General features: G+C 48.8%; 1 protein-coding gene across 1 annotated transcript; it reads left to right on the top strand.

Annotated features, from left to right (window-relative positions):
- The first annotated feature begins 4,123 nt into the window (after window positions 1–4,123).
- Inhbe (inhibin beta-E) lies at window positions 4,124–6,570 on the top strand. The gene is made up of 2 exons (NM_008382.3): window positions 4,124–4,724; window positions 4,961–6,570. Exons 1-2 carry the CDS (start codon window positions 4,427–4,429, stop codon window positions 5,713–5,715), a joined length of 1,053 nt encoding a protein of 350 aa, NP_032408.2. The 5' UTR covers window positions 4,124–4,426; the 3' UTR covers window positions 5,716–6,570.
- Window positions 6,571–14,027: the final 7,457 nt, after the last annotated feature.

Genomic DNA, 14,027 nt, shown 5'->3' with positions numbered 1-14,027 from the left:
CACAGGAGCTTTCTTCATATGACCCATCTGTCCCATACCTCACGCCCCTTCCTCCCGCAGGTTGCCCCTTCTTCCCTCCTCTCCCTCCATCCTCCATTCAGAACTACCTTCCAACAGTTTCCAGGGCTAATAATGAACTAGCTTTTGCCTGGATCTCATCTCCCTCTGTACTCACTCCAAGAGATGAGAGAGATCAATAATCAATTAATCAGTGAGCCAGCACTGGCCACAGGTTGGGGGGCAGAGGCATTCTCAGAGCTGGTGGCTGGAACTCTGCCCACCTCCCTTCCACATGCTCTTAGAGCATTACCATGAATCCTGCCCAGAGGCTTGAGTGGGACGAGAAAAGGAAGGCCTCCAATAATGAGAGGCGGCATTTATCCGAGATCTGGTGCTCTTTGACCTTTGCCTTTCTTTCTTCACCGCCCCTTTGGCCGAACAGCCCTGAACCATGGGGTCGATATTGTCTGCAGCCCAAGGCCAGGTTTGCGCAAAGCCCATGTGTCCTCTGGGAAATGTGATGTCTGTGTTTGCTCAGCACATGCTCCTTTTCCTACCAGGTAAGAGGTCTCCGTAATGGAGATGCAGAAGAGGCCACCTGCAAGCGATCTTTTGGGGAGCTGCGAGTCAGAGCTGTGGGGTGTTTCCCACCCTTGACTTGTCTGCCCTCCATCTGAAGAGGTTCCATGGTTTCTCTTCCTCCCCCTTCTGCCAGTGTGTCCCACTTTTATCCCTCTCTCAGATCAAACTTCTTCCCTTAGACTGACAGTTTCGGTGCCCAGGACCAAGACCAGGGCAGGGAAAAGTGAGGCATTCATCCGACAGGCAGAATTTTAAGGTGGGGGCAAACAACTCATCAGTGGAGGAAACCGGTATTTTAATGAAAGATTTTTCAGAGTGGATGCTGCAAAGGAACAAAATAGCATATTTAAAAATAAGCACCCGTCCGTGTTATTCATTTTCTTTCTTTTTTGGCTCTGCTTTTTGATTTAAAAAAAAAAGAAGAAGAAGAAGAAGAAAAATGGAATGCTCTGTCATCTTCTTCGCACCTTCTCCCTGAACCCCTGACCCCAAGACTCCTTCAGGCTGTTCTCCTTTGGGCAAATAAGTAGTCCTGCTTCTTCTATTTCCTTCCCCGTTCTCAAACCCGATGCTACCCCCCAACCTCCAGTCAGCCTGGTGGCAAGGCGGGCAGTGTGGCAGATGCCTGGGTATTTATAAACTGGAAGCACTTCTTGGGGAAAGTGACTAAGATGCTAAGATCGTATTTATAGCTGAGTTCTGACGTAAGTGTCAGCGGGGAGGTAGGACCGGGCCAGGCGCAACAGCAAAGAGGGTGGGAAGAGCTAGAAGCCATGGGCACCAGACTGGGCTGGGGAAGGTAGCGTCGGTGTCTCCTGCAGCCACCTCTTTCGACTTCCCCTGAGCCTGTTTCCTGGCACAAGCCCTCCTAGACACCCCCAGGAAGGGGCACTTGCAGTCTCATCGGTCATTCTCCAAGGGGCCAACAAGCTGTCACTCTCCTGCAGCAACCAACAGAGAGAGACCTGAGAGCTCTAGGGAGCAGTAGCCAAAACTCTTGAATATGTTTCAGGGCCTGAGGAGAAAAGCCAGTGGATACAAATGTCTCCTAATCCTTTCTCCCTCTTCTCCGCTCCATGGTGCCCTGAGTTTCTAGGAAGTCTGGCCTCCGACATCAGGCTCCATGGCCTCGTGTCAATGGTGGTAGGGATGCACTCTGGCAGTAGCGAGGTAAAAGAGCAGAGGAGCTAGCCCTTGTCTACTGCCTGTGAGGGAGGCAAGATCCTAAGGGAGTCCATGAGGCATATCCACCATCTTTCCACTCTCCAGCAGCTCTGTCCCTGTCCCCAGGATTCTCTGGTCAACCACTGTCCAGTGACAAGGCACTGCCCCATGGTGGACACAGAAGGTACTGAGGCTCAGCCTTCAAAACACCCTCTTCCCCTGGTCCAGATCTAGAACTCTCTAGGCAGCACCGCCAGCTAAAGAAGGGAAAGGCAGAATGGTCGGGGCCCTTAAGTCACACCCTCTTTGTCCACAGCTCTCTCCCTAATGCCACCCATGTTCTTAACAAACCTGGCACCTGGAGAAAGGCTAGCCTGATAGTATCCTCTTGTATCAGAGGTAGAGGGTCACTCTCATTTAAGATCATGCATCTCAGGGCTGGCTACGTAGCCCAGCGGTAGGGTAATAGCCTAGCATGCACAAAGCCCTGGGTTCAATCCTGAGCACCGAATAAAAGCCAGGTATGCTGAGGGTGGTACATGCCTTTAATCCCAGCACTCAAGAATAGACGTTGAAGGTTACCCTTAACAACACAGGGAATTGAAGGTCACCCTTGACTACACAGGGAATTCAAAGTCAGCCTGGGCTACATACAGGAGAGTCTGTCTCAGACCACAACAAAATAAAGTAATTCACCATAGTCTTCACGACAAAGGAAACTGAGGCATGAGAATCACTTATACTAGAAGTTCTAGCCAGCCTGGACATCGTAGAAACACCTCATCTCAAAAGACAAAAACCAAAGCAAATTAAAAAATTAAAAAATAACAACCCACACCCCCACACCCCAAATAAGCTGGGTGCTGATGGCATACATCTTTAATGCCAACATTCAGGAGGCAGAGGCAGGTGGAGCTCTGTGAGTCCAAGGCCAGCCTGGTCTACAGAGCAAGTTCCAGGACAGCCAGGGCTACACAAAGAGAGCCTATAATGGGGTTGGGGGAGGTCAGATGTTGGGAGATAACTCAGTAGATAAAGCTATTGCTTTACAAGCGCATGGACCTGCATTAGAGTCTCCAGAGCCCAGGTAGAAATGCAATCCCAGCGTTGCAGACACTGGGACTCACTGGCCAGCCAGTGTAGTCTAATTAGTGAGTTCCAGACCAGCAAGGATGTCCTGTCTCAAAGGAGGTAGGTGGATGACGTCCCTAGGGATGGCACACAGGGCTGTGCTCCAGCTTACACATGCACACACACGAGCACACACACGTGCACACAAGCACACACATGCACACACACGAGCACGCGCGTACACACACACACACATGCGCACACATTAAAAAACAAAGTCGGGGGCTGGAGAGATGGCTCAGTGGCTAAGAGCACTGGCTGCTCTTTCAGGGGACTTGAGTTCAATTCCCAGCAACCACGTTGTGGCTCACAACCATCTGTAATGGCATCCAATGCCCTCTTCTGGTGTATCTGATTGAAGACAGTGACAGTGTACTCACATATATAAAATAAATAAATCTTTCAAACAAACAAGCAAAAATAAAACAAAGCCTGGATGACCAAGACCTGAGGCGGCTTTTCCGGCTTTGTCCCCTAGGTCCCTTAAATTTCCATTTTCCAACTACATTACCAGAAGCCTGGCACCACTCCTGGGCTGCCTCAGATTTGGCCAACTCCTACAGTACCCTAAAGGCAGTAGTTACCAGGCACAGGTGCTTCAAAGGCGCTCGCCCTTCTGCCAGCTCTGCCGGACTCTGCTCTGCTGTAAGATTGCATCACCACGAGCCCACCTGGCCGGGTTTCCCCAGACATCACAGAAGATGTCCTCATCCCTGCTCTGGCCCTCCCCCAGGTGGACTCTGGGCAGCCAGCACAGGCAGGGTCAAAAGGTAATTTCTATGTCCCGTGGCACTGCCACCTAGGCCTGATCAAGAGGACTCCATTTTTTTTTTAAACCACCCTTTCTAAAACCTAACTCGGCTTGAACGCTAGAATTATTGTTCTGACATGGAAACCCCGAGAACTAACCCACTGAAACAGCCTCATAAAACGGTTTCCGTTTTCAAGCTCGGAAGTCAGTCAGGGCATACTGAGGAGCCACCGCCCATCCCCACCTGGCTCCTATGGACTCCCTCACCTGAATCCCAGACCTTGGGAACTGACCGTGTGAAATCATCCTCTTTCTTGCATCATGCATGTCCACGTTGCACCTCCATACCCCTACCTCAAGCCACCACACCCAGATGGTGAAACTCGAGTCCCGGGGGAGCCCTCCACCCCCTGCAGGGGCCTGATGGGCAGCGCAGCTGGCCAATCCTAAGGTTCAGAGGGTAGGTCTGCTGGTTGACCGCTAGGTGAGGGATCCCAAGCAACTGGCTCTAAAGAGGCCCTGCCAGTAGTTAGTCATGAACTGTGAGGGTCACACATAGCTACCCCACCAGGCGATCTACTCTCAGTCTTCCTGAGTCCTAGGCTATTGAGGACAAGTAGCTTGGTCTGCTCTTTGTCAAGGGTAGCTGTGACACTGGTTTGCTGTTGCTGCTGCTGCTGCTGCTGCTGCTGCTGCTGCTGCTGCTGCTGCTGCTGCTTCTGTATCCTCTTTGGGAAATCAGACTCATAAAACTGCCACCCATTCGAGGTTCTCAAAGCAGAGCCATCTACCTGGAGCATGAAGCTTCCAAAAGCCCAGCTCTGGCTAATACTGCTGTGGGCATTGGTGTGGGTGCAGAGTACAAGATCTGCGTGCCCGTCCTGTGGGGGCCCAACACTGGCACCCCAAGGAGAACGCGCTCTGGTCCTGGAGCTAGCCAAGCAGCAAATCCTGGAGGGACTGCACCTAACCAGCCGTCCCAGAATAACTCGGCCTCTGCCCCAGGCAGCACTGACCAGAGCCCTCCGGAGACTGCAGCCCAAGAGCATGGTCCCTGGCAACCGAGAGAAAGTCATCAGCTTTGCTACCATCATAGGTGGGTGAGGGGAGAGAGACCGGGGACAGGAGACACAAGGAGAGGCCTGCAGGGGAGGCAGGAGGCGTGGGGTGTGGCAAGAGAAAGAGCTGGGGACACAGGCCGTCCAGGCCCTTTGCAGAGGTCTGTATGAGAGATGAGGGATGGTTGGGTAGGGTGGCCGAGTGTCAGAGAGAAGCTTTGTTCATGTTTTAATTTGCTTTTTTGTTTGTTTGTTTTTGTTTTTGTCTGAGCAGACAAATCCACTTCAACCTACCGCTCCATGCTCACCTTCCAGCTGTCCCCTCTTTGGTCCCACCACCTGTACCATGCCCGCCTCTGGCTGCATGTGCCTCCCTCTTTTCCGGGCACTCTGTACCTGAGGATCTTCCGTTGCGGCACCACTAGGTGCCGAGGATTCCGCACCTTCCTAGCTGAGCACCAAACCACTTCCTCTGGCTGGCACGCCCTGACTCTGCCCTCTAGCGGCTTGCGGAGTGAGGACTCTGGCGTCGTGAAACTCCAACTGGAATTTAGACCCCTGGACCTTAACAGCACCGCTGCGGGACTGCCACGGCTGCTCTTGGACACAGCGGGACAGCAACGTCCCTTCTTGGAACTTAAGATCCGAGCTAATGAACCTGGAGCAGGTCGGGCCAGGAGGAGGACTCCCACCTGTGAGCCTGAGACCCCCTTATGTTGTAGGCGAGACCACTATGTAGACTTCCAGGAGCTGGGGTGGCGGGATTGGATCCTGCAGCCGGAGGGATACCAGCTGAATTACTGCAGTGGGCAGTGCCCGCCCCACCTGGCTGGCAGTCCTGGCATTGCTGCCTCCTTCCATTCTGCCGTCTTTAGCCTCCTCAAAGCCAACAACCCTTGGCCTGCGGGTTCTTCCTGCTGTGTCCCCACTGCACGAAGGCCTCTCTCTCTCCTCTACCTTGACCATAATGGCAATGTGGTCAAGACCGATGTGCCAGACATGGTAGTAGAGGCCTGTGGCTGCAGCTAGCAACAGGGCCTGAAGGTTCTGGGTGAAGTTCAAGGTTCAAGTTGGGGGTTCCCACGTGTCTGGAAGCTCGAGTTCCGGATCCATACTGACACCCAATAAGCTGTGTAGCAGTATGCCTGGGTTTGACCCCTATGGAACTTAAATGGGCGTTTTCTTGTCCCAGATTCTGGCCTATTTCAGGCTGTTTCAAATGTGGACAGATGGGTAAAGCGTTGCCTTTCAAGGGACTGCCTGGCCAGCACCATTTTCTACATCAAGCCCTGTTCCAGGACAGCAGGGATGCCGTGGGAGGGAAGGAAGAACACAGGGAGAAACTATTTAGTCTCTCCCGAGAAAGAAGTTCCTCAAGTAATGAAGGCGGAAGTAGAAGGGTGGGCAGATTAGGAAAAGACAAACATACAGGCTAAGAACAGGGTGCATTGCCTGCTTTGACAAGGTCAAGAGGAAGAGGAGCAGGCGCCGAGGAAGGAGGGGTGTCGGGGTCCCTGGAATCGAGAATCAGTAAAAAGGGGTGCTGAACTCGTAAGTTCTTAGGCTTCCCCCTCGAGGACAGGACCCACGCGGGTGACATACATTTTATATTTTCTTAATAAAAAGGAGAAAGAAAAGCACCAGAGAATTGTGTAAGGGGTTGTTAAAATGGGCCAGAAGCGAAGTGTGGTTTGGGGACCTCTGTGCCCCAGCGGGTTTCTGAGACTTTCTCAGGGGTTTTCAAGACTATTTTCATAATCACACTGAGATGTTATTTATCATTTGCTACCATTATCTTTACATTGTACAGTGGGAACAGGGTGTGGTGGCTTACACTTATAACTACAGCACCGTGAGTTCAAGACCGGCCTTCATAGTGAATTCTGGGCTAGCCTGAGCTATAGAATGAGATCCTGTCTCAAAGCAAACAAACAAACAAACAAACAAACCAGACAGTCTTTCCAGAGTGTGTTATATGACACAGCTGATGACATGATTGCTGATATAGTCTTTTCCTTTCTCTCCTTTAAACAATTTTATTTATTTTTATTTTATGTGTATGAGTCTTTTGTCTGCATGTTAAGTGCAGCGCTGGCTTGCAGTGCCCGTGGAGTTCAGAAGAGGGCGCTAGATCCCTGGAACTAAAGTTAGAGCTGTGTGTAAATTACATGTGAGTACTGGGATTAACAGAACTCAGGTCCTCAATAAGAAAAACAAGCATCCCTAGTGGAGCCATCTCTCCTCCACCACCACCACCACCACCACCACACACACACACACACACACACACACACACACACACACACACACACACACACACACGCAAAGTTTGTTTTGTGTTTTGTTTGGAAACAGCCCAAGCTAGCCTGGAACTCTCAATCCTCCTGCCTCAGCCCCTCCTACCCTGGAATTAAAGGCATAAACCATCACACCTGGCTGTGTGTTCTTTTGTTACCATACTTTCCACTGTTTATACTTTAACACAATGCTGATATTCAGAAGTCATGCTTTAAAAGGCATGTAGGGTTTTTCTTAAAGACTGATTAAAGGAGTTCTAGAAAGTTGGCTCAGTGGTTCAGAGTGCCTACTGGGCCTGAGTTCAATTCTTAGTTCATAGGTTCGGTGGCTCACAACTACTTGTAACTCCAGCTCCAGGGGACCCAATGCCTCTTCCCTTTGAGGGTACACACACACACACACACACACACACACACACACACACACACTCATACACACATACCCCACAATTAGAAATAAAACACTGGAGAGCTGACTCGGTGCTTTAAGAGAGCCTGTGGCTTGTGGAGGACTAGTTTGGTTCCCAGCTACCGTGTAGTAGCTCAGCCATTGATAAACTCCAGTTCCAGGGAGTCTGACATCCTCTTCTTCCAACCTCCACAGGCACCAGGCATGAATGCTGTGTGCATACGTGGATGCACATAAAATCAAATAAATACATCTGTCTCGGTTAAAGTTTCCATTGCTGTGAGCAGACACCATGACCAAAGCAACTCTTACAAGAACAACATTTAATTGCTAGCTTACAGGTTCAGAGGTTCGGTCCATTATCATAAAGGCAGGAGCATGACAGTGTCCAGGCAGGCATGGCTCTGGGGGAGTTAGGAGTTCTATATCTCGTTCTCAAAGCAAACAGGAGCAGACTGTCTTCCAGGAAGCAAGGAGGAGGGTCTCAAAGCCCACCCCCACAGTGACACACTTCCTCCATCAAGGCCACACCTACTCCAACAAGGTCACACCTCCTAATAGTGCTACTACCTGGGCCAACCAAAGTTTGTTTGTTTCTTTCTCTTTTTTTCCTCTCCAATGTGATGACCATTTTATTTTATTTTATTTTTATTTTTTATATATTTTTATTACGTATTTTCCTCAATTACATTTCCAATGCTATACCAAAAGTCCCCCATACCCACCCACCCCCACTCCCCTACCCACCCACTCCCCCTTTTTGGCCCTGGTGTTCCCCTGTACTGGGGCATATGAAGTTTGCGTGTCCAATGGGCCTCTCTTTCCAGTGATGGCCTACTAGGCCATCTTTTGATACATATGCAGCTAGAGTCAAGAGCTCAGGGGTACTGGTTAGTTCATAATGTTGTTGCACCTACAGAGTTGCAGATCTCTTTAGCTCCTTGGATACTTTCTCTAGCTCCTTCATTAGGGGCCCTGTGATCTATCCAATAGCTGACTGTGAGCATCCACTTATGTGTTTGCTAGGCCCCGGCCTAGTCTCACAAGAGACAGCTATATCAGGGTCCTTTCAGCAAATGCTTGCTAGTGTATGCAATGGTGTTCTTTCTTTCTTTCTTTCTTTCTTTCTTTCTTTCTTTCTTTCTTTCTTTCTTTCCTTTTTTAAGATTTATTTATTTATTGTATATAAGTACACTGTAACTGTCTTTAGACACACCAGAAAAGGGCATCAGATCTCATTACAGGTGGTTGTGAGCCACTATGTGGTTGCTGGGATTTGAACTAATGACCCCTGGAAGAGCAGTCAGTGCTCTTAATCACTGAACCATCTCTCCAAACCCAGGGCCAACCATATTCAAATCACCACATTCCACTTTCTAGGCTCCATAGACTTATTCAAACACATGAGTCTATGGGGCACATACCTGGCCAAATCATAATGAAAAATATGTTTAGTCTAACTTCAAAAGTCCCACAGTCTATAACAGTCTCAACAATGTTGAAAGTCCAAAGTTCAAAGTCTCTTCTGAGATTCATTCAATCACTGTAGTGGCTATTCCTGGTTGTCAACTTGACTATATCTGGAATGAACTACAATCCAGAATTGGAAGGCTCACTTGTGATCCTAATCTGGAGGCTGGGAGATACAGATTTCTGACCTGGATCTTGGCATCTAGATCTTGAGGCATAGTGGCTACAAATCCCAGAATATTAAGACAGGGAGATCTCTGAGTTCAAGGTCATCTGGAATTAAATGCATGGTGATACACACCTTTAATCTGGGCCACACCTTCTGCTGGAGACCTACATAAGGACATTGGAAGAAGGAAGATTTACTCTCTCTCTCTTCTTCACCTGCTTGCCTTGTGGGACTGAGCAACTGCTAGATCCTTGGGCTTCCATTCACAGCTGCTGCTGATCATTGTTGGGAGTTGGACTACAGACTGTAAGTCATCAACAAATCCCCTTACTATATAGAGACTACCCATACGTTCTGTGACTTTTGAGAATCCTGACTAATACAATCACTTAACGCCACAGCAATACAGGAAAACAGCTAGGCAAACTCCAAACTCTACATCTCCATGTCTGATGTCAAAACTCTCTTCAGATCTCCAACTCCTTTTCCATCTATGTTGACCGCAACAAACATCTTTTCCTGGCCTGGTTCCATTCCCTGTTAGCAGCATTCCTTGGCAGATATCCCACAGCTCTGGCATCTTTAACATCCTGGGGTCTGTCTCCAAGGCAACTTCAATGTTACAGCTAGTTTCAATGTCTGGGATTCACACAAGATCTTCTGGGCTCCTCCAAAGGGCTGGTATCACTCCTCCAGCTCTGCCCTTGTGGCACTCTAAGCTCAGGTTGATCCACTCCACTGCTCTCGCTGTTCTTGGTGATCATCCCATAGTACTGGCGTCTCTGATATGCTGGGGTCTTCCACTGCAAGCAGGTTTCACCAGTAGACTCTCATAGGCTCTCTTCATGGTCCCAAGCCTCAACCTCCTTTGCATGATCCCTTAAGTCCTGGGCCATCAACTACAACTGAGGCTGTACCTTCACCAATGGCCTTCCCTGCCCTTTCACAGTGCCGAGCCTCAGCTGCTCTCCATGACCCCTTATACCTTCAAAACCAGTACCACCTGGGTGATTCTTACACATTACCAAATCCAGCTGCAGCAGAAGGTACAGAGGTACAACCTTAGTTAACTCTGGAACACAGCTTCTTTGACTCTCAGAAAACACTTCCCAGAAGATTTCACCTCAGTGATGCTGGTCTCTTCTTAATCACCATTAATTTCTTAGCTCCAGCTAACCAGCATCAATTGTCCCAGTAGTCCCTTCTAGTCTTGACTCTAAAGCTAGAGCCACATGGCCAAAGCTGCTGAATTTTGTTGCTTACTTGAGCTGGAACATGGCCCCCTTGTTCTATTACATTATCACCAGCTTTCTCTTTTCCAACTTTTTCACTGCCCAAGCTTGGCTGTCCTGAAACTTGCTCTGTAGATTGACCTGGAACTCAGAGATCTGCTTGTACATTTCTGAATTTTAGTTCAATCCACATGTAGTCAAGTTGACAACCAGGAGTAGCCATCACAATATCTAAATTCTTTTTAAGTTGAAGAGGGGCTGGGAGCACAGCTCATCAGGTAAAGTGCCTGCCACACAAGCACAACCTGTGTTTGGTTCCTTGAGACCAGTGTGACATCTCAGGGTGCACACATCTGTGACCCTAACGGAGAGTTGATGAGATGGCTCTGAGGGTCATGGCAGCCTGCCAAGCCTGACTACCTATAAGCATGTTCAATCTCTAAGAAACACATGTTGGAAGGAGAGGACCAGCTCCCACAATTGTAATGGTTTGGATAAGAAAGACCCCAAAGGCTCATCTATGTGAATCCTTGCTCCCAGCTGGTGGAACTTTTTGGGAAGGATGAGGAGATATGTTCTTGTTGAAGGAGGTGTGTCACTGTGACAGGCCTTCATGTTTCAAAAGTACATGTCCTTTCTCTCTGCCTCCTGGCTGTGGCTCGGGATGTAAGCTCCCAACTACTGCTGCAGTGTCACAAGTGCCTGCCCCGTTGCCATCCATGTTCCCATGGCACCATGATGGTCCTGGACTTGGTCCCTGGAGCTGTAAGCCCCTAATGAACACTTTCTGTGATGAGCTGCCACGATCATGCTGTATTGATCACAGCAACAGATCACAGAAACAGACAGTGACCAAGAGAACTGAGTTCTGCAAGTGTCCCTTGGCCTCCACCCACTAGGGCACTTGTGGTGGTTTGAATAAGAACTGCTCTTATATATATTTAAATACTTAGTCACCAATGACTGGTGCTACTTGAAAGGATTATAAAAATTAGGAGGTGCAGCCTTGTGGGAGGAAGACCACTGGTGGTGGACTTCAAACTCCCCAAAAGCCCATTCTAAGACCAGGGTCTGTCTGTCTACTTCTCTGGCTCGATGCTTGCCACCATGTTCCTTGCTATGATAATAATGGACTAAGCTTCTGAAACTGTAAGCCACCCCCTTCCCCCAAGTGCTTTCTCTTATAAGAATTGCCATGGTTGGGCTGGAGAGATGGCTCAGCAGGTAAGAGCACTGACTGCTTTTCCAAAGGTTCTGAGGTCAAATCCCAGCAACCACATGGTGGCTCACAACCATCCTGTAATGAAATCTGATGCCCTCTTCTGGGGTGTCTGAAGACCACTACAGTGTACTTACATATAATAAATAAATAAATCTTTAAATAAATACATTTAAAAAAAAAGAATTGCCATGGTCACCTCAATAGAACAGTGCCTAGACAATCCTGAAATACATCCTCTGCCATGGGTGCACAAAATGAATAAACAAAATGAAAAGGTAAATTAAAACTTTAAATAGAAAGTAGAAAGATGTGCATAATAGTACATGCCTTTAATCCCAGCACTGGGAAGACAGAAGCAAGGGCATCTCTGTAAGTTCAAGGCCAGCCTGATCTACATAGAAAGTTCCAGGTCAACCAGGACCAACATGGAGAAACTCTGTTTCAAAAGCAATCATCCAATCAGGGGCTGGCAAGATGGCTCAGTGGCTAAGAGCAAGGACTGCTCTTCCAGAGGTCCTGAGCTCAATTCCCAGCAACCACATGATGGCTCACGATCTCTCATAAATCCACTTTCAGAGGCTCTGACCTTACTCTATGACCTCCTCAGACACCAGAAATGCACGCAGTATACATACATGTATACATACATGCAAGACATTTCTACATATCAAGTAAATACATAATAAAAACTAATTTTATAAAAATTACATATACGGCTGAAGAGATGGCTCAGCAGTTAAGAGCACTGACTGCTCTTCTAAAGGTCCTGAGTTCAATTCCCAGCAACCACATGGTGGCTCACAACCATCTGTAATGGGATCTGATGCCCTCTTCTGGAGTGTCAGAAGACAGCTACAGTGTACTCATAAATAAAAATTACATATATATCTCAAAACAGGGTTTCTCTGTGAAGCCCTGGCTGTCCTGGAACTCACTCTGTAGACCAGACAGACTCAGAGATCTGCCTGCCTCTGCCTCCCGAGTGCTGGGGTTAAAGGCGTGCGCCAGACAGCCTGGAAATAAAACAGTTAATTTTAAGTGAATACAGGAGAAAGCAGTCTTGTGGTTTGTGCTTGTCACCGAAGCACTGGGGAGGCTGAGGCCTGGACAGCTGTGAGCCTGAGCTCAGCCTGGGCTCCTGAGTAAACTCTGGGTCAGCCTGGACTACTGAGTAACAGTCTGTCATCAAAACACAAAAGCATTTCCCTTTCCGCAGAACTCAAAAGGCTCCAAAACTGTCAGTCTGTGTAAGACAAGTCACATGACACGTGTAGAACTCTTTCTCTGTGGTTACTGGTCTGGCCTGGCTGTGGGTACCTTGTAAATTTCATGGATGTAACTTGTCAGTTATATGGAGTGTTGTCCCTTATCTGTTTCTACTGTGACTCCTTGCACTTGTTAGGTCTCATATGTGTCCCTGTCTTCATCTTAATTTTTTTTTTTTTTTTTTTTGGAGACAGGGTTTCTCTGTGTAGCCCTGGCTGTCCTGGAACTCACTCTGTAGACCAGGCTGGCCTCGAACTCAGAAATCCGCCTGCCTCTGCCTCCCGAGTGCTGGGATTAAAGGTGTATGCCACCACTGCTTGGCCCATCTTAATTTAAAAACAAAAAACAAACAAACAAAAAACACTTACTTTGCAGAGCCAAGAAGGTGGTTTAAAAACAGCGCTATGGCCTGAGAGATCTGTTTAAGGGAAGACTCTCTCTCCCCACCCCGCCATGCTTTTGAGTCTTTCTCAGGTGGGAAACTGAAATAGAGGCCCTCTCTCTGTGTCCAGTCACCATGGTAACACAGATTCAAAGAGACAGGGTACTCCCCTATCACGAACTACCCAAGGGGCTCGCAATCTTCCCTGGCGTGCCCTTCTGTTTCTTTGAGCTCACGCAGCTCCCTGGGCATCCGATTGGGCTTTGGGGACAGGAACCTGTCAAATTTCCTTAAGTTCGCCAGTGCAATCATTTCCACTCCGAGGGGTGCCATGTGCTAGGACGACCAGCAGAGGGCGCGAAAAGCCTTAAAGAGAGAGGTGTGGAGGTGGCAACTGCGTCCAGAATTTGGAGATGGAGAACGGAGTTTCTCCAGAGAGGTACTCTACACAGAGCACCACTGTCCTCAGTGATCTGTGAATGCACATTCTGCACTTAGAACTCTAGCCCGTGTTCTTCCTTCATGTTCCATAGGTCGCACCCCCTCCCCTCCTCTACATCAGTCAACCCAACTTCTTTCTCCCAAACCCCAACTCTCCAAATGCTCCACGTTCCATCCAAAGAGTGAGGCTGGCCTACAGACCACGACATGGGGAAAGCTCAGTTACGACCAATGAAGCCGAAGACCGAGGCTTCTGGTTTAACTTTCTGGGTGAGCTTTCCCCCCTCCCTCTCCCGCCGCGCAATATTTTCCTCAATGTTTTCCTGGCTCTGGTTCAGAGCCTCTTCGTGGACAGCCGATCCAGGGATCCGCGCCGGGATTTACTGTCCACCAAGAGCAGCGTGTTCGGGCGGGGGGGGGGGTAGTAGGCAGTATAGGGTCCCTCAAGGGAGG

This window comes from Mus musculus, chromosome 10 (genome assembly GCF_000001635.26).
Source record: "Mus musculus strain C57BL/6J chromosome 10, GRCm38.p6 C57BL/6J".
Lineage (NCBI taxonomy): Eukaryota > Metazoa > Chordata > Mammalia > Rodentia > Muridae > Mus > Mus musculus.
Note: the sequence above shows the minus strand (reverse complement) of the source record. Positions and strands in the feature narration are given on the sequence as shown.

Coding starts and splice junctions, on each gene's coding strand:
- Inhbe (NM_008382.3), top strand. CDS start 4,427: ATGAAGCTTCCAAAAGCCCAGCTCTGGCTAATACTGCTGTGGGCATTG. Junction 4,725..4,960: donor CAGCTTTGCTACCATCATAG/GTGGGTGAGGGG, acceptor TTGTCTGAGCAG/ACAAATCCACTTCAACCTAC.